The sequence below is a fragment of the Halichoeres trimaculatus genome, unplaced genomic scaffold, assembly GCF_033239565.1.
Source record: "Halichoeres trimaculatus isolate MK-OKI-2021-1 unplaced genomic scaffold, fHalTri1.1 fHalTri1_scaffold_11, whole genome shotgun sequence".
Taxonomy (NCBI): domain Eukaryota; kingdom Metazoa; phylum Chordata; class Actinopteri; order Labriformes; family Labridae; genus Halichoeres; species Halichoeres trimaculatus.
Genome location: NW_027437189.1, coordinates 13,036,338 through 13,061,446, shown reverse-complemented (window position 1 = coordinate 13,061,446; position 25,109 = coordinate 13,036,338). Strand labels below are relative to the sequence as shown.

Below are 25,109 nucleotides of genomic sequence, written 5' to 3'. Positions count from 1 at the left end.
TTTCGCTGTCATTACTTCAAACACGCACCCCAACAATTTTTCCTATTAGGGTAGGAATTGGTCTTCCATATGACGCCAGTGTCTGCAGACACTGCAGGCAGCCTTCAGTCTGGCTGCTGTCAAATTGTATTTGAAGTCTTTCTCCTGTCCAGCTAGTCTTCGTTTGGAGGAGCTCAGCTGTTGAGGAATTGTAGCAATTTGGTTGACTCAATATCTTAGCTAGAGCTTTTCGAGGCTTAAGAAAAGATAAGTCCCTTGCAACAATTGTTTTACTCTATTTGTTCTATAAAATGTTCACTATTATCGAATTATGGTATTTTGTCTAATAGAAAACAACAACATGATGATATTAGCATAATGTATTTGTCATCAGCCTACCTGCTCTCTAGTAATCAACTAACATTAGTCCACCACAAATGTCATTCATATACTCTTGTTAAAGGGCCTAATTGCACATTAATAGTGGTAGGTAAGGCGTTCAATATGGTACATTCAAAATATTTTCCGAATGCAAAAATATATATTTTTTTCTTCTTAATTAAAGGCCCCGTTTATACGACAACGTTTCATCTGAAAATGCTGAAACGCAGTGAAAACACAGTGAAAAAAATCTGGGTTTACACGGAAAGGCCGAGGGACTGAAAACGATACAGTAAGCTTGCCAGGCCTATAGTGCTCTAACTGTCTTGCCCAGAAGGCCTTTTTGGGAGATCTCCACCAAAGTAGAGTTGAGCTGGTCATCTGTATTGGGGAATACTAAGTTCAAAGGGGGAGCAACAGATGCACATTTTGTTGGAAGACAGTCAGGATATACAGCAGATTGAGCAGCACAAGCACAACACAGTAGTTCGCGATGATTGTAACAATGGTACTGTTGTTCTGTTGTTTGCGTGAAGCGTGAAGCTGAGTGTGACGTCATCATTTCCACTGAAAACGCCGGCAATGGTGTTGGCAGCGTTTCAGAAAAATCCCACTCTGGAGGCCGTTTTCAAAAGTTTGTGTTTTCGGTCGGCTGCAACGCTGTTTCTGTGTATTTGCAAGGCTGAAACGCAACAAAACTTCTGCATTTCACCCTAAAACCACTGTCATGTAAATGGCCCCTAGGCCCACTCTTTTTGGCTCTCAGTATTAATAAGACAGAGCATCCAAGAGAGGCAGGAAATGAGGGGATACATCAAATCTTGCCTGAACCAGGGTTTAATCAGTCTCTGTACATGGAGCGGCTTCTCAACCAACTGAGCTAAACCAGAACCCCAAGTTAAAGGTTTGTGATGTGGATGATCTTTGTGGGGTCTAGTGCTATCTGCCATTGATTACTCTGACTGGCTACAGTTAGCGACCGACCTAAGATAGATTTGTTTCTGTCACAGACAAGAAGTATACATCAGTACACATAAAAGAAGAACAGGCAAAACTTGCACATTCTTTTATTCATATCACTATGCTGCACTTACATTTTCAAAAAAGAAACAAAATGTGTAGTGGCATTCCAGTGGCTCACCACTGAGGGGACTGGCACAGTCTCTGACCCCCAATGAGCATACCATTGGTTTTGTGGTATACCACAGTCCCATGATGTGCCATATTATTAACCAAATTTCCCATGACAAAGAGAGTGTCAGTTTATTGATAACTTAATTCTAAAAAACATGAATAATCAATATTTTTCAATTATCACCCAGAAAAGTAAATAATACTTCAGCCAAAATTTGCTTTTTCTTTTTAAAGGAATTTTAATCATTTAATCCTAAAAGTTAATTTCCATTAATCTCCTTTATTCTAATCATTTATTTTTCACTGAGCTTCTTTGAGCTCCAAATTTCTCCCTTGTTAAAAGCATTTTCAAAGAAGTCAGAATAATAATGGAGAGCGTCATGGCAGACCACTCAGGAAATTGGTATCATTATCTCATTATCTCATTATCTAACTTAAGACATTAAAATGTCAAACTTCATGTAGAAATCACTGGAGCACGTTCAGCGAGGGTGACTTTTTGAATAATGATCGTATAGGAAGCCTGGTTTCACAAGAGACCATTATAACAATTCTCCTCATTGACCTCTTTTGATGTTAATTACCATATATTCTGTGTATTTCTCTAATGGGATATAGCCCTTAGTCAGCCCACACTCCTATCACGCTACCTCTCACCCAGGCTCCATCTCTTTATATAGGTCACATGTCTGATGCGATATATGTTTAGATGAAATCCCCTGACCCAGGCTCACATATCCGACTGCTCTGACATTAAGTCTATCCTGGTCTCCATGTTTCCCCTGGAATACTTCAAACATGAAATTAATCTTTGAGAAATGTCAGATCTATGGCATTTAGTGGTAGAAATAAGCACAAATGTTTATGTTTTGTCAGCTGTGTGCTTATATTCAGACCTGAGATGGATTGTGTGTGTGTCAGGCTTGGTGTGCAGTATCTCAAAAGGCTGACATCAGGAAAGTCTGTGTTGGCAGCTGCAGGAATAATTTCTCCGGACTTGGTCACCTCATTATCAGTGGAGCAGAGTTTCCCTCCTCCTTCCTCTAGGCACAGCGCTCGCAGTCTGCCAGCGCTCTCATTTATCCCCTCAGTCTGTCACATCAGAGTCCACCACCACACCACACCACACCACCCCTCCACCTCCCTTTACCTTCTGCTCCCTGCTCCCTCTGTCGTGCCAAGAAAAGGGGTTTGACGAGTCCTCGGGGGGGACGTGTTGTTATTTAACACAAGGACTGGGATCTCTTCTTTGTCATTCATTTGCATTTGCAAATTTCAGGGTGTGTCTTGGATGGCAGTTGAAGTCACTTGTTTTTGAAGGGAGGAGGACAGCTTCAAAGCTGAGATGGTATAAAGATATGAAGGTTATTTGTTTTCAAATGATCAAAGATTTTGTCCCCTTTAATCAAGGGGAGTATGAAGGTAGAACTGACTTTTCATACATGGACAGAAATATTTCATTGTGCAGAGAAATAAATCTGTGGCAGAAAGCCAGTTGAACATTTATCTCAGGTCTGCAAGGTCTGTTTTCTCTGGAATGTGCTACGTGGCCAAATAAAAATCCTCAATGAGATTCAGCCGTAAAACATTGTTGCTTACATTAAAAGAGAGAGAGAAAGCACTTTGGGAGCTTGGTGGGTATTTTGGATTCTTGACCAAAAGAAAAAGTTGTAAGGGTGCAACTCAACCTTATTCCATTGATTATTTTTGACTTATCAAGTGCCAAATACAAAGATATTCAATAAAGACTAATAATAAAGCTCTTGTTCAAAGTTTTAAACTGGTCTTGAAACAGACCGGGGTAAGAAGTATTTTCTCTTTATGACCTAAAAAGTGAAAAGGTCCAGCTACTTCTCTGTGTAACACTTGATGCATTATGCTCTGTTGCTGCTCTTCAGCTCACTGCTATAACAGTCAAGAGTTACATTTTACACAGTTTATGTAATATAAACCAAAACTGAAAAATTGGACTGCTTGAAGAAATAAATGTTTGTGGGGTTTTTTTTTGTTAAACAACATTACATTTGATGTGAAGGACAAAATCATTATCAAGAGAAGATCTTGCCCATTATGCAAACCTGAAAGTTCCTTAGTTCCTCAATGGTGTGTTCAGTATGATATAAGAAACTAGAAATTCTGAGATGCTGTCAGATGTATCATCCAGAATGGCCCCTTAAACTCAAAATTTTCACTGGGGAATTCGGAGCACCTTTATTAACTCCAAGCTCAAAATCAAAGATGGCGTCCACCTGCGTCAACAATAATAAACTTGCACTCATAGTAGTGTTGATCTATAGAAGTCTTGTTCTCTGTAATTAACTCAAACACATTGATATTATTGTGTATCTTCTGTCTGTGTCTGTGACATCTTGTCATGTTGTTTTTGTCCACGTTTTGTCACTGCCTGGAATTGGCTAAGAATCTTGATAGTGGCTGAATAGTTTTCCAAGTTGTTCCAAACAGTCATCTTAGATCTGACGTAATTCCAAGACCAAACATCTGACTTCTAAGAAAAAAATATTTATCTTTCAAAGCACTTTGTAAAAGATTTATTTTTGAAGGTGCTATATAAATAAGGTAATTATTATTAAACTGCTGAATTTTTGTTCATCAAATTACTTAAATTTACCCAATATATGTTAAAAACCACTCATTTCAAATGTCTTACAAACTATTTATTACACATTTATTATTATGATTATAAAACTATATCAGGAGCTCTTTACCTAAAACGTTGATGACAGTTGAATCATGATAGTAAAGCCTCAGTCAGAAGAATTTTTAGGACACCTGCTGGTGCGTGTGTGTGAGCTGTGGTTTAGGGATTTCAGTTTGTGACAGTCTAAGCGGGCACACACGAGCCTGGGCGGCCCTTTGGCACTCAAGCTGCAACAGCTGCTCAGCCTACCCCACCACCACCACCACCACCATCATCCCATCCAGCAGCACCATCCAGCTCTACTACTACAGCTACCAGCGGCCAGGGTGACGTAACTGCTGCCTCGCTCTGCTGCCAGCCTGCACGTCACGTGACAGAGGTCGCTAGTCAAACCATGTTAGCATCTCCCAGCCGCAGGTTGTGAGAACCATACCATCCTCTGTTCTCTCTGTCACTGTTAGGCTCGTCCCTCCTCCCTCTGTGAATACTGTGCAGCATGAAAACACAATGCAGAGTAATCTCCAGATGTTTCTGGTTAGGACGGGCTTTATCATCACAGTAGAGATCTTAATCTCCCCATGTTAAACATCCTCTGAGGTCAAGGATCAAGTCAAGTTGTTGTCTGCTGCAGGGTAAAATTAGATAATTTAATTTTATTAACACTCTGATCAGGCAGTGTAACTATGTTTTTTGTATGTTAGATATGAAGTCTAACCCCTTCTCAGCCTGGCTGTGAGTCGTCTGTATCATTTTGTGCAAAAACTTTCAGAGCTCTGTCTTATTCCTACATGACTGCTCACGTGGACTGTGGCAGCTCAGTCCAGATAAGGCTGGTCCTGTTCTCTTAGCAGAGTGAGATGTCACTGAAGCTCACTGAGTCCTTGTTACATAATACAAAAGCTTTCCCGGAAATGGCAACTTAATTTAATATCAATTTCTTTTCCTGATCTGCTGTATTAAATTAAACCAGCAGGCTACCTATTTTTATTTTACTCATTGCATTATTGACGTTGTTCATCCCAGTACTAGCAGAATATAATATTCTCAAATATTTAGAAGGGACTTGCAAACAATGAAAGTATTCCATTTGTTTTGAATTTCACATGCTGTGAAAGTTATGGCTGGGGAAAAGGAAGAAAAAAGAAGCCTTTGAGAATGAAGTTGTAAGAGTTATAAATTTATGAGTTTATTCTCAAATATGTGCAAGAACTAGCTTATACATTTATGACATTAAAATTATATTTGGAAACTTTGGAGATAAAAGCTGAGGATTTGTGTGAATAAAGCCAATCTTTGGACAGTAAAATGTCAGTTTTAATGTGAGATTGGGTTTTGAATTTACAGATATTTAATCCACAGCCTATGACAACATCTGTCTCAGAGAACTTCAGCTGTGTTGTCCTTTACAACACCTTATTTCAATAAGTTTTCCACTTAAACCTTAAAAATTTTGTTTTTTTTCTTGAAATATTCCAACTTTAATCTCTTAAATTCCTGAAGTCCACTTTAGTCTTGTACATTCTTTTTTTCTGTTGACTACAACTCTTGTAAATTTAGAGAATTAAAAAAAAGAGATAATTTGTGTAGTTATATTCCTCTGAATATATACATCAATCCGTGGTAATTTTCCTCTTCAATTTTTCTTGTAAATTTTGTGATTATCCCTGTATCTGTATTTTATCTTACAACTCTATTCTGGTAGATTTCTTATGTAGTTTTCCTTTTTTATGGTCTTCTTTTGATAGCCCTAATCCTCCTTTGAAGTAATCCCTGTAAAATATTAGGTAAATGTTTTAAAATGTGAGATCAAAAGACAGTCAGTGCAAAAAAAAATTGAACAGATGATAATGATATTTCAGAGGGGAATTTAGAGCTCCTGCAGAAGTGGACGGTAACTCACACCTAAGGAGGGATATTAAGGCTCAGTATCTCAGCTGCTTGTATCTATCAGTGAGTCAAGTGTGTGGTCGGCCATCTTTAATGTGATCAGATGCTTACAGACACACGGATATAGAGCCTTGACCATCTCATTGACAGTAGAAACACTGAACATGCTCTGAGGAGTTCAGAGTATCAGACAATTGTGTTTATCTTGTATTGCGCTTTTTTTCATATCATGTGAAACTGCCTCATGTTTTACTTATAATCACAGTATTTCTATTACTCTGTTGTTTTTGTTGCTTTGTGTAAATCTTTGCGTGCTAGATTACCTCATATTACCACTGATGCAGCAAACCTGCGTATCTGAGGAGGTGAATCATGCTGATGTCATCGCAGCGTGTACATTTGCCTGCTGAAGTCATCAAACTCTCCAAGTAAATCTCCTTTAAAAAGCTGTGGTGAAAATTTGATGCTGCATCATAGATAAAGTACAGTTTTCCTTCCTGTGTCTCTGTAGCTGTGTGTACTCCTCTGTTTGTTTGGAGAGAAAACAGCAGAAAGGAGAATCCCAGATTTATCTGAAACCACCCAGGCAGCCAGAGAAAGCTGAGGTCCCTTTATTGACTTCTTAGAGTAAGGCTCTTTGAAAGTCTTTTTTTGTTTAAACAAAACAGGAGTTGGTTTCTTTTTTCCTCAGCCAGCCTCTGTGCTCCCTCTTTTGATAGGCAGGTGTCGTTTTGTTTCCCTAAGCCCCGCCTCCTCTCTCCCTGCTCAAGCTGTGACCTGCTTTGACAGTAAAACACAATACTCCCTTTTACTCTTTCTCTCACTGTAGCTCTGTTTCTCTCCTCTTTTCTCTCCTTCCGTTTCATCTTTGTGCTATTCCCGACTGAACCCCACATCTGTCTATCTGTCTTTGTCTCTTTTGTTCTTTTTTCCCTATTTTGTCTCTTCATTCTCTCCTTTCCCCTTTATTTACTTCCCTTTAGCTGTTCATTCTACTTTTTCCCTCCATACTTCCTCCTCTTTTTTCTTTCTCCCTCTTCCCTCATTTATTCCTGTCTAATCCATTTCTGTCTCCTCTTTCCTTTCTCTTTTTGTCTTTCTTCCTCTCCTATTCTACCTCTTTCTCTGTCCCCTTTTTCTCTGTCCCTTACTCCTTTGCTCCTTTTTCTCTTTCTTTCCCTATCTCTTTATTTTCTCCTCATCTTTCTCTCCCCTCTTTTCTTTATTCCTTTATCTTTCTATCCGTTTCTCTCATTTTTCTAACTATTTCTCTTTTTCTTTTCCTCCTCTTTGCTCTCTATTCCTTTCTCCGTCTTTTCTACCCTTCTTGTTTTCCTCTCTTTCTTGATCTGTTTCTTCTTCACCTGTTCTTCCTCATCTCTTTATTTTTCCCATCCTCCTCATTTCCAAATGTCTTTTTCATTTCTCTCACTCTTTATTGATATCTATCTTTGTCTTTCACATCCTTTTCTATTCCTCCTTTTTCATTTTTTTTCCACCTCCCATTTATTTTCTTCCTTTTTTTCTCTCTCTTTTTTCTCTTGTTTTTATCTTGTTTTTTTTCCCAACTTTTAACTCTCTTTTTTTTCCCCTCTTATCTCTGTTGTCCCCTCTTCTCTCTATTTTTCGATCACTGGTTTACCTGCTGCTCCCATCAGGCTCCAGTCCTTTGTCTGGTTCAGACTTAAGGCAGACTGACACCTGTCCAGAGCCGCCCTGTTGGCCCGTCCTCCACATGACACCCTGTCTCCTGTGGCACAGCTGGCATGTATTTCTGGGGGTCACCCAAAGCTGGCATCATGTGTGTCTGTGTGGGGGCCTCTGATGCCAGCTGTCAGTCCTTTTGTAGGTGGATCTGTGAGTCTGGAATGAGTGACTCTCAGGGCGTGTGGTTGTTAGATAGCTGGAATGATCTGCCACACCTTTTTAAAGCACAATATGTAAACAGAGCCAAGACGCTGCTGAGTTTTATTTCCTGATTGCTATGAATCATAGAGTTTCTATTCTGTTACACCTTAAGAGATTCACAGCAGTGACAGTGATGTTTACCTTCACGCCTCCTCTTATATTTGAACAAACATACATATAAACAAACAAACAAGGTAAACAGGGTTATTTTTTTGGTTTGTTTGTTTTTTTTTTACTCAAGTTCCAAACTTGTACATGAACAATGTAGCACTGGTTGTGTGTCAGTTGTTTGACTTAGTCAGCAAGCTTTCCCACACCATCAACAGTGCAGCTCCTGGATTGCTCGCCCCCTGCTGGCTGCTGTGGGCAGAGATAGTGACCAGTGCTGCAGGCTAACAGGTCTGTTAGGCATTGATCTTGTTGCTGCCTGAGAGTCATTAGATCCATTCAGCTCCACTTACTGACTCAAAGTTTTAATTGCTGTTTGGCTGCTTGTCTATTAGGAGGTTGATTTTTTCTCTCAGAGAACCAAAAGTTTTGCTGCAGAGATGAGCTCAATGTAGAAGTTACCATGATTGATTGACAAAATGTGAATGAATATTTTTTATATTGAGGGAAACATTTAATTACTGATTTTCATACATTCAAATCTTTAGTTTATTCAAGTAATTTTTCAAGGGATTGGATTGTTGTCAAAATGAATTATGAAACAGTTAACATGGACCAACAAACTTGGTTGGTGAAAGTTTTCAAATCCATCAACAAAGTCTTAAATGTCTCAGTTTACCTTTTTCTTCATGTTAGGAAATTTTTATATGAATATTTTTGAGGTAATTCTATATATGTATTCATCAGGAATAAAAAAAATAACGACCATTAAAATATATTTTACATTGCATGCCACATGACATAAATTCATCCCGAGGTCACTTAATTTAGATTCTCCTGTTCAACTGCTCATAAATGCAAATATCTAATTAGCCAATCACATGGCAAAAAAGTTATGTTTTGAAGCATGAAAACAAGGTCAAAACGAGCTGCTGAAATTTGAACCGAGTATCAAAGTGGAGAAGAAAGGTGATTTAAGTAATTTTGGACAAAGTAAGAATGGTCTAAATAAAGTGACCAATTTCCTGCATGGTTTTAAATCCAGAGTAGTGTACGGGTAAAGAAAAGGCTCAGAAACAGATGATTTTAGGTGTATTTGACAAGGCTCAGCATGGGATCACAGAGTCTGCAGGTAAACAATGTCAAATTTCTTTGCCAGGTGTGGCTATTGCTAGCTGAGCTAGCACCACCAGCCCTCTCTACCCAGCAGAATAACCCTCAGAGCCCAAGCTTGAGTTTTGAAAATGAATGAAAATACTGGATAAAAAAAAATTGACAATAAAGGGTTTTTGTGAACGTAGTCAAAACATCAAGAAGTTTTTTCTCTGTATCATAAAGTTGAGCTTAAAAGTTTAAGACAGCGAGATGTTTTTTTGTCACTGCCAAGCATCTAAAAAGCTATTCACAGTCATATATTGCAGTTCCAAGTTAGCATTTGTCGGTAGCAGGAAAAAAAAAAATACAAGCCCCATTAGGTGATCACATGTCTCTGCTTGTTATGCATTTTGGTGACAGCCTGGATTTAACTTTACCTCAATTTCCTAATAAAATACTGCCAAACTGTGCCAAGCTACAAGACGCCATCCTCCTTTGTGCTAGTTTACATCTGATGCGCTGTGAATACTTTCCAGATGCACTGTAGATCACAAAACGTGCACATAAACCCTCTCTTATTACAAGCCAGCAATATTCTCATCTCTTCACAAAAGTGGCCTCTGTCTTTGCTGATCCCTCACCTGTGGGGGCGCTTCTGACCCTCTGCTTGCACCCTGCCGCCTCTGGCACCTGCTCCCATCACACACACCTGTCCTCATTAGCCCATGTATGTCTGCTGGTCCTCTTCCCTCAAACATTTCTGCTCCATCCTAGCATACACTCCCTCCAGGCTTCACTTTGGTGCTCCTCATGACCTTTTGTTCTGTAAACGTTTGGGGCTCTGTGCACTGATTGGTTAACCTCACAATGATTCGTCTGTGTTCTAACTCATTAACCAAAATGATTCAGTGTATAACTTTTTCTTTGTAAGCTAATTTTTGGTGTAGTTCTTTGTCTTTGTAGCTGTTTTCCTGTTCTGATTTTTGATCACTCATGCTCTTAATCACTCGTGCTCTTTCAACAGAACAATGACAATGAGACGCCGCTGCACTGCGCTGCCCAGTATGGTCACACCCGGGTGGTGCGGCTGCTGCTCGAGGAGCTCACAGACCCCACCATGAGGAACAACAAGTTTGAGACCCCCCTGGATCTCGCTGCTCTGTATGGCCGCCTGGAGGTGGTCAAGCTGCTTCTCAGTGCTCACCCTAACCTGCTCAGCTGCAACACCAAGAAACACACTCCGCTGCATCTGGCCTCTCGAAACGGACACCTGTCTGTAGTGGAAGTGCTTCTGGATGCTGGCATGGACATCAACTACGAGGTATGTGTGGACTTTAGTCTGAAAATCTTTCTTCATATGCTCTCATGGCTCAAATAAGGTTGGGAAACTTAATCTGCTCTTGCAGCACTTCCTCTTGCTACTTCCCATGACAGCAATGAGATTAAATGTGAGACTCTTAAGCTCTCCGTTTGCAGATGAGCTGATGTGGTATCAAAGCAGGGCTGGCCTTGCTCCCCCTGGTGGACCCTGTGGCTCTTACTCTGAACTAAACAGTGTCATCCATCCGCCCCCTTTTCTCTGGCCTATTTTCCTTCATATGAAGGAAAGGGAGTCTAGCTAGTGTCCTTCAGGCTTTGCATCCTGCAGGTTTCAATTAGCGTGGCCCTGTGAGCTGGAAAATGATTGTGAGCTGCTTTGACTCCTCAGCCACATGATTGTCAGGATGAAAGTGGACGAAATGTGGGTTCAAGAGTAGAAGAGCTGCAGGTTTTACTGAGTCTGACTCATATGGGAATAACAGGAGGAAATAAAAATGAGCTCGAATTTTCATAACATTCATATTCATGTCAACTCTCTGTGTGCCTCTGGTTGTTTATGCTCTTTGTTTTTGTCTCTTTGCAGACCGAAAAAGGAAGCGCTCTGCATGAAGCTGCGTTATTTGGAAAAGCTGATGTAGTGCAGAAACTTCTCAGTGCAGGTCTGTACAGCACAAGCAACATTTAAACGGCTTCAAAGAATACACATAACACTTAACTGTTTTCTTGTCTACCCGCTCTTACACGTACAGGTATCGATGTGAACATTGTCGACCAGAAGGGCCTGACAGCGCTGGACACTGTCAAAGACATGCCCTCGCAGAAGAGCAGAGAGATCGTTGCTCTTATCATAGGTAAAAATAGAAATAAGAGAGCACAGATGTGCGGGGAAGTATCCTCTTGATGTCACATGCAGAAGCTGTCATACAATTAGCTGTTTGTCTGTTGTAGGTCACATGACTGGGAAACCTCCTGACATTGACCTCCCTCCTCCACCAATCCCTCCACCTCAGGAGAGTCCAAGTCCAAGGAAGAAAGGTAACAAATACCAGATGGCTGAAAAAAGTGTGTGCAGCAATCAGCCTTAGCAGGAATTGTAGAAAAACAAACCCTTTCTCGTTGTGTTTCAAAGGCGATCTAGAGAAGGTGAGTGAGTTGATCTCTGGGCTGGCCCCAGGTCCCGAAGAGGAGAGCCCATATGAGGCTCTGTTTGAAGCCACCTCCTGCCACTCTCTGGACAGCCTCACCAGCGGCAAATCCTCAGACAGGGACTCTGGACGGCCGGATAGTGAAGCTGGCAAGGTATCAAAGCCCACCCACACACACACACACATGTACATGGAGCAGAGCTGGATTTACAGAGGGGATGAATGCAGAACTCCCACTAGAGGGTGATAGTGCTCCTTTATGTATATGTGTGGGATTGAAGCCCCTTCAGTTGATGATGAGAGGAGGGAATATGTATATTTGCTTCTTCCAACAAACTAATAATAGATCCACTTGATCGTTTACAGAAAGAACGCCTGGTCCACTCGTCACATCCTGGCCCTGGTCATGATGAAGAGGTGAGTGTTATCTTTACTGTGCCAAACAGAGTACAAGCGTAAAGATTTATTTTTATATTTTAAAATCTATTCATTAGTTTTAGCACAATGTCACAGCTGCTATTAAAAAACAATCATGTGCCAGTGAGAAGGCGCTTACTTTTTTTCGCCACAAGCCCTGTCATGACTGTCCTCTTCACGGCTGCTGCTCAAATCAAACAACTTCTTCATAAATATTCATGTGAGTGCGGCCTGAGAAGGAGGCAGTGGGGGTGTAAAAGAAGGAGAAGTGAAGTGGAAAAAGAGTGGAGACAAAATTGGAGAAACCTGTCCGGCTTTCTCAAATGTTGATGACCATAAAGAATGTATCGTTCAAGTTGCAGTTAGAGTTTTATTCAATAAAAAACATGCTCCAGTGTTCAATTTAAGCTGCTGAATTCTTTGTCTCTTCCAACTTTGTTTCTGTTTCTTCAGGCCCACTTTACAAACAGCAGCATAGACGAAAGAGGAGAGCGAGTGGAGGAGGAGGATCACACATATGAGTTGTTGCTAACAGCACAGACCAAAGTCCCACCGCCCAACCAGGAGTCTCATTCCAGTAGAGGTAGATGTCATAGTGATTCAGTGAGAGGAAGTTAACCCATAAATTGATACCTTTTTTTAAATGTTTTGACTGATTTGTTAACAATGTTGTATCCTTCTTGTTCCTTCTTCAAAATAAAAGTCTGCTGATGCTTTCCAAGAACACAACAGTGCACATTCCTATCCTAATGAGCCCACACACACACTCACATGACCAACTCTTTCCAGTGGATGTGTGTGACGTATACTCAGACCCTCCTTTGGCTGTGGTCGCTGAATGGCACAGCGTGCAATTGGATTAAATGGGATTAAATTAGACGGCCATTTGAATCCATGGCTGTTGATGTTTATGTTTTAAAAGCAGCCCCTCGAGCCCTTCGGCTTAGTCAGCCTCTGTAGTGGCCATTAAAAAGCGTCACCCAGCTTGAAGGGTTGGAGTTTGATTGCTGATGTCATCGTGCCTACACTAAAGTGGATAAATGATGAGGATAGAAAACAGGGAATCTTTCCTTCCCTGAGTCGTCCTGGCACATAAACGATTAATTTTCCATCTGTTTTAAAAAGTGCTTTGTCATGTCCATGCTGTTTGAACAGCCTGAAGATTAATTTGAAGTGTCTCTGGCATGGGCAGGATAATTCCCATGCATAAAACATGATTTAATTAAACATCACTTTGTCTTGGCATGATGCCCCCCCTTCTGCCCTGGAACAGGCAGAAAAGTGTGTTCAACAAATGAGCTGGGGGTAAAAGATGGACGACATAACAGCAGCTTAAAAGTGAAGGGAGGCTGCGGTAAAGGTTATAAAGCCCATTCTGTCACATTAACAGATGGGTTTTTCCTCTGGGGGAGCCTCTTTTAACACCTGGTTAGAGACTCTGATAGAAACTAGCCTGTTGGCTAACCCTGGCAAACTAATGAAAGTGTTAAATATTAAGTATTTTCCCATTTAATCATCAAATACACCAAAACTAGAAAAGCAGTCAGAGAGCATGGACCAATGCCAAGCATATTGTTATTGTCACACAACACTTTAGTCCTACTTTAATGTTATACTCCCTTTCAGCAGACTCTCTGCTAGAATTTGGTGTTAGCTGCAGGTTTGTACAATAATTTGTTACCTCACAGTGTTGAAAATTATGATGACCCAGTACATATTTCATATTCCGGATCTTAGTATCCAGAATATTTCCAGGATCCGGATCGTACTTTTACATCTGTCAGAAATTATCACGACCTTGTCTTGTATTGTTTTGCAAAGCAATCCGATCATTTATGGTGGAGTTATATACACATATAGTGAAAACGGCCCTATCTCACAATGATGAATAATCCTTTTAAAAAGTCCTGGATTTGGATAGTGATCCAAATCACCTCTCAAATTTTTAACTTGTATTTAACCCAGTTGGTCTAATGAAAATGCCCTTTTAAAGACACGGCCAAGACATTCAGCTGCATAAACACAGTTGCAGACACTGACACATGGGGAATTTGGTGCAAATTACAAGCATAAAAAATCTAACAAAAAATAAACAATTTAGGGGTCAGTTTTGTTAAAAAAAAGAGGTATAAACATTGATAGTCTAAAGAATCTGCTTAATTATAGATTAAATACATTTTGGACATCAGCTTTTTGAGTTTTGAGTCATTCTGCAATAATTCCCAGGCTGGGGGCACAAAATACCCAAAAGCTCTTTCTCCAATTTCTGATTGGACTTTTGAGAAAGAGAGCAAAAATAAGTAGAACTGTAAGTCACTGAAATTTGCTCACGTGGAATCATCCAAATAGTGAGACAATCCCCTGTGATGACATTTGCTTTAATGTTGAAAAAAATATTTTGGCATAACGTGGCATGCATCTTTATTTATAATGTAAATTGAGCTGCTAAGCTCTGAATTGACCTGCATGATCTTCCATGCTACTGACTTCTTTGCTTTCTGTTTTTTTTTCTGTTAGACGAGAAAATCACTACACAGTCCTCCAACAGTGTCCTACCTCAGGTAAATATAAAATTCTTCTTCTTTTCCTTCTCATATGTTTTATATCTCCACTCTGAAGTCAAGTGCTTTTTTTCCCAATGCATGCCAGTTGTCCAGTTCTTTTGCAAAACGTCTGCGAGAACAAGCTGTTCAAAAATCCTTCAAGTAGAGTTTTGACAGTCAGTGAGCCGTATCCCTGCTGCAATTTGAATTGCATATCTGGAGCATGGCCGTATGACTATAGCAGGTTATATAATAAAGATGGAGGTCTCTTGGCAGTCAGAGTTTGAGTCATATGTCAGCAGAAGGCACAAGTCATCATAAAGTGGCCCTCTCAGCTGGGTCTGCATGTAAAACCGCCTCCTTTATTTATTGCTCCTTCATATCCGGTTTTATTACATTTTTCAATTTATCATGCAGTTAGCGGTTTTTATTATCACTGCCACACACCTTCAACCCCACCTGCTGCCAACAGTGTCTGCTCCTGACTTTTACTTTGAGTTTATATTGGATTAGCTGTTCTTCTCAGCTGTCTTATCATAATGAAAGACCAGGACCATGTCCTTTCTTCTGATCTACAACTCTGTTGGCTTAGAAACATCATGGCTGAAACCAACCCTGTCAATCAGAGGATATCTTTGTATCATTTTAGACCACCTTAAAAATTTCAGCTTCATCTTCAGTGTCCTCCAGAGTAGATTTGTGGGATAGAGAATGTTTGAATTCAGGTAGAAAAAACTATCAGGTTAAAAAGCTTAAAAACATGTAGAAAACAGATGCTTTGGTTTGCTGCAAATGCTACTTAATTAGCTGGATAAACAGTAAGGAAACAGAAGCTATGTTTGGACTGACAGATGTAATTAAACTCTAATCTTTTCCATCCCATTTCAGCGTAAACCCACTGCCCCAAATGACCTCAGAGCCTCCAACAAGATGAAAGACTCTCTGCACCCTCCAGGCCGGGTGGGCCCACGAGCTTCAGGAGGTGAGTTTTATCACTGTCTCTGAGATTCTAGCAACCTAAGATGGAACAACAACTGCTCCCTGCAATGCTGTGAGAGTAAGAAGAGCTGCAGTGGACACATTACACTTCAAAAACAGCAGCCAAGCATGTCAATGAAAGAGGAGCGATGCGTTGGAGTTTGCAGGGAGATATGGGACAGGCTTGGATTAGCGCTGCCAGAGAATGCATGACTGGCATATTCAGGCAGCAGAGCGGATTTGGCTTGTCGGGAGCAGGCTGATTGACGCTCCCTGGCAAGTGGGCACGACTCATTTCTTTCTCGATATGAAGCAGAATTCTTGATCAGATTGTGACATTCCTATCTTAGCTTCATATCCTGCCTAAAGCTGGATTTGCTACGTCATCCAGTCAGGAGCAAAGCAAAGGTAAGGAGCATGGCCTCTGGGATTTTTTCTGACTCACACACACAGATGTCTCCATTGAGCATGGTTACATAATGAACTGTACAGGCAGGCATGACAGGCTAGCTGATCGGTTGGTGGTGTTTACTGGAGAACAGAGCTATTCTGCCTTTGGGTGCCTGTTCAATCCTCCTTTTAATGCTGTTGTGAGGCAGATATTAAAGCTGTTCACTGCACAGAGTTGTCAAAAAACATTAGCAACATTCATAGAATAGATCTGATCTTTTGTTTTAAAATTTAGGGGGGGGTTTGATCATAGTTTTGTGAGTTTCCAACTAGTGCTGATTCTAACACAGTCAGTTGAGGCAGAGTTTTGTTAATTGTGATTGGACAGTATGTACCAGAATGCGTTATCATAAAATTTGGATGCCAGTGCTGTATAAAGTCTAGTTTTTTAAAAAGTCAAACCAGAAAAACGTCTAAGAATTTTGCCAGGAAATATAGGAAGAACACAGCAATTTGGAGCTGTGTCTCAGAGAAATTTAAATATTGATAAAATCTGAAAACATTTTTACTCTACCCACCTTACTGGCACTGGCCAACAAGGGCAGAGGATCTGCAAAGGCCCAAAAGCAGGAAATTGATATGAAGTTGTAAACCATTTTCAGGCTTCTTTTTCTGCAAAATGTTTCTGTTGCATGTGTTTTTGAATTTTCATAATTTCTGTGTTTACTGCATGTTCCTTTTGATGCACATTGTTTGGCCTTTGCAGATCCTCCATCCTTGTTAGCCACCATGAGGGTAAAGCAAAAATTCTGATAATTATAAGGAAAAAGAAGTTTGATTCTCAGCTTTTAGCCACTTCTTGACATCTAAATCTTTTAGCTTTAAGATAACAAGTAATATTCTGAGGAGAGAATATATCTTGACCTCCTAATATAACCAAAGATTAGCTAAATCATCCTCATGGGATTAACTCCAGTGGTATTAAACATTTCAATGATGTTTAATGCTCAGCATTTTGGAGCACATTTGTCCCAAGTCTCATGAGTAACTGAGTGAGTAAGTGTTTGGCTGATGAAAATCTGATGTTTCAGTAAAGTCAGGGTGTAGAAAGCTTTTTATTTCTTTTTTGTCTCCATGCCCTTCCCAGTTCCTCTAAAATGATTCTTTGTTTTCCCCTTTTGAAAGCCACAGAAACCACAGCTTTGTTTTATAAGTGAAAACCACTTTTTTTCTTCTCTGTCTTATTTGCACATCTGCAAGTTATGGTTCCCACTTTTTCGTGTTTTGACATGAAATCAGAACAGCTGGCTGAGCCCAAATGTTTCCCTCTGCACATGTGGATATAAATGTTTTTAGTTCAGAGGCAATCAGAGGGAGGATTTCTCCCCTGTAAGCGGACAGCATGGGACCGATCCTCAGGGCTCCATGGTAGGTGGGGTGCATACGAGCACAGTCAGCAATGCTGGGGTGTTTATCATCTGTCACAAACACATTGCTGCTCTCAGCAAGAATATAGTGTTCCCCCACAGACTTCCACCTCTGTGTCATTTTTTATAGAGTTTCCAGTGGAGTAAAGCCACCCTTTGGACCCCACAGGGCTGAAATAGTCACAAGTATATGTTAAGAACAGGAATGGTGATGAAGGAAACCATTTTTGTGCTACCTGTTTGAGTTTGGGGCCTGCTGTATCAATACAACTGTTTTATTCCTTCTGTCTGTGTAAGAGCTTCCTGATGTGGAATTGTTGGTTTTAAAAATGCTAATACTTATATACTTGGTCAAATTGCCACTGATGGGATATCTGTAATGACCCATGAGAGGAGTATGGGAAGTGTCATCAACTGGGTGTCACAGCTCATGAGCATGACAACAAAACTATACACAGAGCAGAGTGGAATATTGAAAAAGAAGACTAGTGGTATTATTTACCCTTAATCTTTTACTGTTTTTATTTGTCGCTGAACACATGCCAGGACAACTGGCTGGATGACATTATTCACTCTCATGGTTACCCTCTGAAATCTAGCTTGGTCATGCAAGCTTCTCCGACATCTCGTGTTTATGGGATCGCTGCCCTTGTAGGTGTAGGAATCACTAAGTGTGTGTTATGAAAGAATTGTCATGCTAAGTCAGTCCGAAGTGTCTTCATGTGAGTGGTCTCCCAGGATAGTAAAATCGGTGAGCATCTATAAAAGTTGTCTAGTCACTAGTGTGTTGCCAGCCTAACACCAGCAGAGCTAGCACCACCAGCCTTTTGGACCTCTGTGCACTTGTAGGTCTGGTGCAGACAAATCAGGGTGAAATACTTAATCTTGTTATTTCAAACACACATACATCTTTAACTGAGCCAGAGTTCAGTTTGTAAGTAGCGAACTTTGTTTTGCTTGGGATGGCAGTTAATAAATCAATTAATCGTTCAATAAATGAAATGAACTCAATAATTTTGCCAGCCTCAATATATCCCATTGTGAATGGGTGTTTGTTTTTGTAATTTGGGATGAAGCCGATGAAGCCGATGAAGCCTCATGAATGAGAGGTGAAACTTCACAAACTCTAAACAGTCCAGTTGCCTCAGTTTCGAGCTATTAGAATAACTCTGACCTGGGTGATGAAAATTTATATGGACACAGAGTGTGGTTTCCTACATCACAAAATAAATTTTGCATTTTAACTCAGTTTTTTATTCAAGTGCAATTTTTGACTGAGAGCCCATTTCATTTTTATTGTTTGTTTATATTTATTTATTTTATTCAAGTTATTAGTATTCCAATTACATTAGTAAATCCTCATGAGAAATAAAAGTTTATTGCATTTGAAAGGGTGTATTGCATTATTATATATTTTTTTAATATCAGTGGTTAATTTGGTCTCAAGATAATACTGTTAATAATATCCTTTATCGTTAATAATTGTAGGACAATATATCGTCCAGCAAAATTTGTTTTGGGTCCAGGCCTAGCCCACACTCTCACCCTGTTTCCTGCTCTGTCCTGTTTTTCAATTAAAAGGCAAAATAGTCTTAAGCAATAATTAACAGAAATCAAAAAAAAAAAATCTGCCCCTCTGTTATTGTGGTAAGTTGACAAAGAGTGTAAGGTTTTGAAGTTTTTTTTTTAAAGCTGTAATGATCCCTTAGACATGTTGTTGCACTTTTAAACTGAGAGATATAATGTGCTGTAAAGATTTTCAGTGGATCAATCAAAGATTTAAAAAAAGAACACACTGTATTGATTCACTCACTTTACTGGTAACGTCGAAACATCAATAACAAGGTCTCCCTTTCCTTTTTGATATTCTCCATTCCTAACCCAGAGTCAAAAATGTCTTCAAATCAACATCAACACCAGCGCAGAGTTTCCACAGGCAGGGCACAGATTGGCTTTGGAGCATGTCAGCTGCAGAGTGACAGCCAGCACTGGCTGCAAAACAAACATGACTTCATTTGTTTGACATGAAGCCGTTGCTGCCAAATGAAATACACATCCCACCTCTGCAGTGACTTCACCCCTCTATATGAGCTGCAATAACACCAGATTGTGTCTGTAGACACATATTCCACTGTGAGGCTGTTTAAGTAAGAGACACAGTTGTCTCAGCGAGGGTTAACTCCGTGTGAGATTGTTGGAAGCGCACTGATGTTCTCATAGGGCGTTCACACTCCTCAGCTGCCAGGAGAGGGTGGGTGTTTGGCTGTGGTACAGACATATGCACATAGTACACTTACTCACTCACCTCTTATAACACACACACACACACACACACACACACACACACACACACACACACACACACACACCCACATGACTTTTTTTAGATGAACAAGTGTTAAGAAATTTTCTGAAGAAGGAGTGCAGGGCGTTGTAGGGCACTGCAAATGGCCCCTGAGACAGTTAATGGGGCGTTTTGTTGAACGTGCATGTCAAACTTTTAAATGGTACGCTTCCTCCCCTTCATGTTTTGTAGATCTGACTCCCTCACAGCCAGCTTCTTGTGATGTTTTCACCCTTAAAGCAGCATGTTCAGAGACAGCAGAGACATAAACTGTCAGCACTAACTCTCCTGTGAAGGACAAACAAAGTGTTGCAACAGGTCACTTCTTTTGCTGCGGTGTCTGCCCCAGATTCCCTGTCACCAAACACCCTGACCCTGTTACCCTGTCAGAGACAGTCCACGCACACACACTCACACACACAACCATCCTCTACATACACACTCCTTCACCATGTGCCACAGAGCTAATTATCAGGAGTCTGGCTTGCTGGAGGATAGGGTGATTCAAATTTCCATTCCTGAGCCCCCCATTAGGGTCTAGAATTAGAAGGCAGCAAACACACAGAGAGGGCTGCTGGTCACACGGCAGTCCAACACGCAGCGGCACGGCGCAGAAGGAGAGATGTATTTAGGACCACACAGACTGATGTGAATTTCTGAAGTCTTTGCGTCGGCGGTGACATCCCGCGTCTAATTTGTTTGCAGAAAAGAGGCTTAGGTGGCAGTAATTCCTCGGGGAGAGGGAGGAGGAAAATCTAATTGTTTTTAATTGCTCTTGCCCGCTTGTTCTCATTAAGGAGCTGTTATTGTTGGAGACGGCAGCTGATGTAAGTTTAACTCCTTTCAGTTTATTTTGATATCCTTTTTTTATATTCCAGTTTCTTTGTTGTGTCTTGTTGTAGTTACTGTGTTTAGTTGGTAGCTTAGTGGGGGAGGCTTCTTGCTGTGGTGTTGGTAGGACAGATACACAACAGACAAGTGGACCTTCAGTATGAGGCTCATTCTAATTTTAAAGCATTTGAGACCAACTGTTCTTTCTAGATGTGCTCTAGATGAGCTACAAGTTCTCAAGTCTCTGAAACATAAATTTAAATTCTGACTAACTGACTGGTCGTAATAAAAGAAAACATTTTTTTAACAATTAATAGCCATGAAAAGATGGCAGAGTTTGTAAATAAACTATGCCATATTGTTTTGCTGTGAGGCAAAAGGTAGCAGAGTCAGCACCCTCCGCTTTCAGTACTCTTTGCAGGTCAACGCCCACATACCTGAACAAGTTATGCGTTGCTTTGATTGAGTTAAATCAAACACAGCCTTCATGCATTTTTATACCCACTCATTACTTCAGAATATGTAAAATAATGCTATACTAGGAGATGCTAATAACACAATTAGTAGCTATGCTGTGTAGCGCTATGATATGACCTTTGTTTTCTGTGATCGTTTACATTAGGGTAGTAGAACATCTAAGCATTATACCACTAGTCACTTTAAGTGGCTGCATTACAGCTTGGACTCAACATGTGGTTTTGTTCTCGATAATACCAATTTCAATGTTTATATTTACTTATTCATAATCCTGGTATTGACAATCGAGAGTTTTTTATTTAACGTGTTGGTTGTTTAAATGTATGTATTTTTTTTTATTTTTTTTTTTACGTTTTCAGAAGATTTGCAAAAACAAATGATTAATTGAATAAAATAAACTAAATTTCCCAACAATTTCAATACACAGTCTCAGGTCAATTAAAGCTCCTGTAAAGGTATTGATTTGACTAAAGTTGAATTTGTGCCACCCTTTGTATTTCATCTCATCTATACTAAGTGATTTATTTTTTCTAAACTTGGCCTGTGCTTGCGTAAGTTAGTTTTTTGACACCAAACATCATACAACTCTGTTTTAACAGCCAAATGTGTTACCTTCAGTAAATATTTGCTGTATTTACTGGATTTTATTTTCAGCAGTTACAGGCATTAAAATGCACAAATTTGAGCCTTTGAGTTTTGAGTTTGTTATACCAAAAAAGCAATTGTAAAGATGTGTTCTGAGATGGTTTTGAACGATTATTCTACATTTTTTAATTTATATCGCAACAATTATCATTTTATCTCAAAGAAAAAAATGTACACATCTTTAGATGAAGATTTGTATTGGTGAATTTAATGTAATAAAGTGAAGGTGTGATCCTGTGTATTTGTATATGTTGAGGTGCATAAAATGAGGTATTTGTTTTTGGCCTATACCGTAGAAGACACTCTCTGCAAGGTTGAACTCTACATGAAAAACAGAGCATTAAAAACATCAAATACTGTGGCTGGCTGCAGGCTTTATTTGAGTGTTAGTCAGAGGCTTAGGGGAAACTCTAATGCTGTGTCATGTTAGTAAGAAAGGGACCTTAAAGAGAAGTGGGCCTGTAAGATGAGGCTTGTTCCAGAGATGACTAGCTCTAACACCCTGTTACGAAACACAGGCAGCGAGGCACCAGCAGAGAGTCGTCAGACGGCTGCAAGCTGGGTCTGGAATTCTGTTATTTCTCCAGCCAACAAACGCCTTCTCCTCGCTCTTTCTCCTCGCTCCTTCTCCTCGCTCCTTCTCTTGCTCTGTTTCTCTCCGTCACTTCTGGTAGGAAACAATTACAGATGTGTTTCTAGGCTTGTGTGGGCGGTTTCTTATTATCCCTGCTCCAAGGATCTGCCCCTCAGTCAGAAGTCCACTTTCAAACAGCCTCAAACTTCTCTTTCTCCTCACAAACTTTCCTCCTGTTTTCTTCTCTCTGTCTGTAGATCAGGATCAGGGAGCAGGTGTCCCGGAGCAGTTCACCGGCCTCTTGCACGGATCCTCTCCTGTCTTCGACAGCCACGAGGAGCCCTTTAGGCTTCCAGGTGTCCCGCCAGAATCAAGAAAGCCTGCCAAAGTAAAAGAGGAAGCAGCAAAAGCAGGAGCAGCTGCACCGCCACCCAGCCGTCCCAGCATGGCCGCAATCCTGACAGACTGTGATCCAAAAGCAATTTATGCCACTGTGAACAAGGAGCCCAGGGACTCAGGGGCTGGGGGTGCTGGTAGGATGCGGCCCGGAGACTTAAAGCTGGCACGCAGCCTCTCCAAGTCTGACTCTGACCTGCTGGTGTCGCCTCCAAGTGAAGAGGACGGAGGGCTGGGGAACAGGAGCGAGTCTGTTTCTAACTGTAGCACAGGGAAGAAGAGACTGGAGAAGTCTCCGTCTTTCACGTCAGAGTGGGATGAGGTAAGTGTTGACGTTTGGATTAGTTTGAGTAACTTTTGGGTACTTTAGCCTTTCCTAATCCTGGAGGAGCATTACAGTCCAAATAATGGTCTGTACTGAAGAATATGAAACAACTTTAAAAGTGTATGCGTAGAAGTAGAAAACTCTCTTTAATGAATTCTCTAAAAGTTGTTTCATCTCAAGAGAAAGACAGGAAAATAAAGTCAAAACAAATCCAAACTGCCACAAAAACACTAATACAGGCTCAATGCAAATTAACCCTAGAAGCAATCACCAAATATGGTTAAAAAAAACTATAATTTAACCAAAGTGATAAAAAATATTTTCATGAAAAGCAAAGGGAAGCACCATTTGTGTTTGCTGATGCACCACTGCAATTTTTGTACTCACACACTTGGTTTTTTTTTTGTAACCACAGATTTAAAGCATGACTAAATTTTATGCAAGATTTATGTCAGCACGGTCTAAAAATCCTCTTGTGTTCTCTTGTTGGGCCCAAGTTAGCTTGTTCTTATTCTGGAGCAACACAATGTTTACCAGCAACAACACAGTGAATGAAAATCTTGGTATGTACTGTAAACAGCTTTGTTGACTCATCTGATCCTGGGGAAGGGGTTGCTCCACTTTGATGTCTACCTCATCACACACACACACACACTCAGAAAACACAAGCTGTGATATAAAATGTGTGAAAGAATTAAGATTAGTTTAATTTTTTTAAGTCTTCAAACGCTTAATCCTTTATTCTAAAGTGAGAACTTTCGTTTCATTTTTTTTGCTACCCTGTCTTCTATTTGTCATCATCATGCATATTTCTAGTTATAAATACCTCCCCATTCAGCACTTTAATGCTTTGTCTGAGACGTAGATAAAGAGCTGAGTCAAGCCGGAGAGAGAGGAGATTATACGAGACAAGAGGATGGGGATAAAGCAGCTGAGAAGCTGAGAGTTAAGACAAGATATGGAAATTGAGATTCAGAGGGAAATGTAACAGCTGCAGGAACCAACCTTACTGTGTATGTACAGAGAAAATCACTGTGACAAACACAACACTGATGAATACTAAAATTGCAGGAGATGGTGTCTGTGAAATGTCACCTCTTCATTGTTTTGCAGCTTGAGAAAGATAAAAAGCACAGAGCATTAAGGTCAGCACATTTCTAACACTGGCTTCACTTAATGGACCGTGAGATTTGGGTCCATATAACAGTGATTGAGCAGAGGTATATGGGAACTTGTTTGGCTCTTTTACTATCATCCTGTAACAATCCTCTTATGCAGAATAGGATTAATGATATCCTCCAAGCTTCTCAATTAGCATCTAAGTAATTTGTCCTCGCATTTTGGGTTCCCTGGTGTGTTTATGCTGTCATGAACATACATTTTTTAAAGCTCTCCTGCACTGCAGCACAGCCATGACTTACATTAATGATGCCAGATAGAGCAAATCATGGGCTCCGATAGCTCTGTTAATGCTCTCCCTCCACAGCCAGGAGGGGATCATATTGCTGCCCAGTGCTCCTTTACACAAGGCTATCACAGCATCCACGGTGAACTGAGATAACTTGGCTTTGGGGTCGATACCACGCCTGCTCTGGGCCAGCAGTTTGTACATGGACGGTTAGGATTGTGCACCTCTTCGATCCCTGCAATAACCCCTCCAGTGTGATTCGTGGATGTTGTGATTCTGCACAACGGATATAGGACGAAATTCATCTTATCTCTACAAAACTTTGATAGGTTGTTGATGAGTTTCTCTGATAGTAATCTGGAGTGAGCTGAGAGTCTCCAGCTTTCAGGGCTCTGCACCGTCGCCTGCATCACAAACCACAACATGACTCTAAATAACGAATCATTCCGCATTTTTTTTATGACCACATCATTTTTACAACATCCTCACTTTACACTGTTGTGAGATAATTTACCTGATTAACGCATTCACTTGCGTTTCAGCTCAACATGGTGTTGCCACAATACCATAGCTTTAAACTTTAATGATTCTAACAACAGGGAAAGAATAATACAAGTCCTATGCTACCAAAATTGTAAACTTTCTTGGTATTTAATTTGGGATAATCCTTTACTGTTAGCTTTTTCATAGACTTGTGTGCACAGCTGTGGATGTGCTTGCAGTTTTTGGATTGGGGGC

The 25,109-nt window shown here is 40.4% G+C and overlaps 1 protein-coding gene across 8 annotated transcripts in view; it reads left to right on the top strand.

The window, feature by feature from the left end:
- The window catches only part of anks1aa (ankyrin repeat and sterile alpha motif domain containing 1Aa), an 83,073-nt gene that overhangs the window by 18,977 nt on the left and 38,987 nt on the right, over positions 1 to 25,109 (top strand). For all 8 annotated transcript variants that reach the window (XM_074681055.1, XM_074681051.1, XM_074681052.1 and 5 more), the window contains 10 exons: positions 10,176 to 10,472; positions 11,055 to 11,130; positions 11,221 to 11,322; positions 11,420 to 11,506; positions 11,601 to 11,770; positions 11,983 to 12,033; positions 12,487 to 12,616; positions 14,551 to 14,594; positions 15,465 to 15,558; positions 22,500 to 22,960. In XM_074681055.1, the coding sequence (XP_074537156.1) occupies positions 10,176 to 10,472; positions 11,055 to 11,130; positions 11,221 to 11,322; positions 11,420 to 11,506; positions 11,601 to 11,770; positions 11,983 to 12,033; positions 12,487 to 12,616; positions 14,551 to 14,594; positions 15,465 to 15,558; positions 22,500 to 22,960 (1,512 nt within the window). The remainder of the gene's footprint in view (positions 1 to 10,175; positions 10,473 to 11,054; positions 11,131 to 11,220; positions 11,323 to 11,419; positions 11,507 to 11,600; positions 11,771 to 11,982; positions 12,034 to 12,486; positions 12,617 to 14,550; positions 14,595 to 15,464; positions 15,559 to 22,499; positions 22,961 to 25,109) is intronic.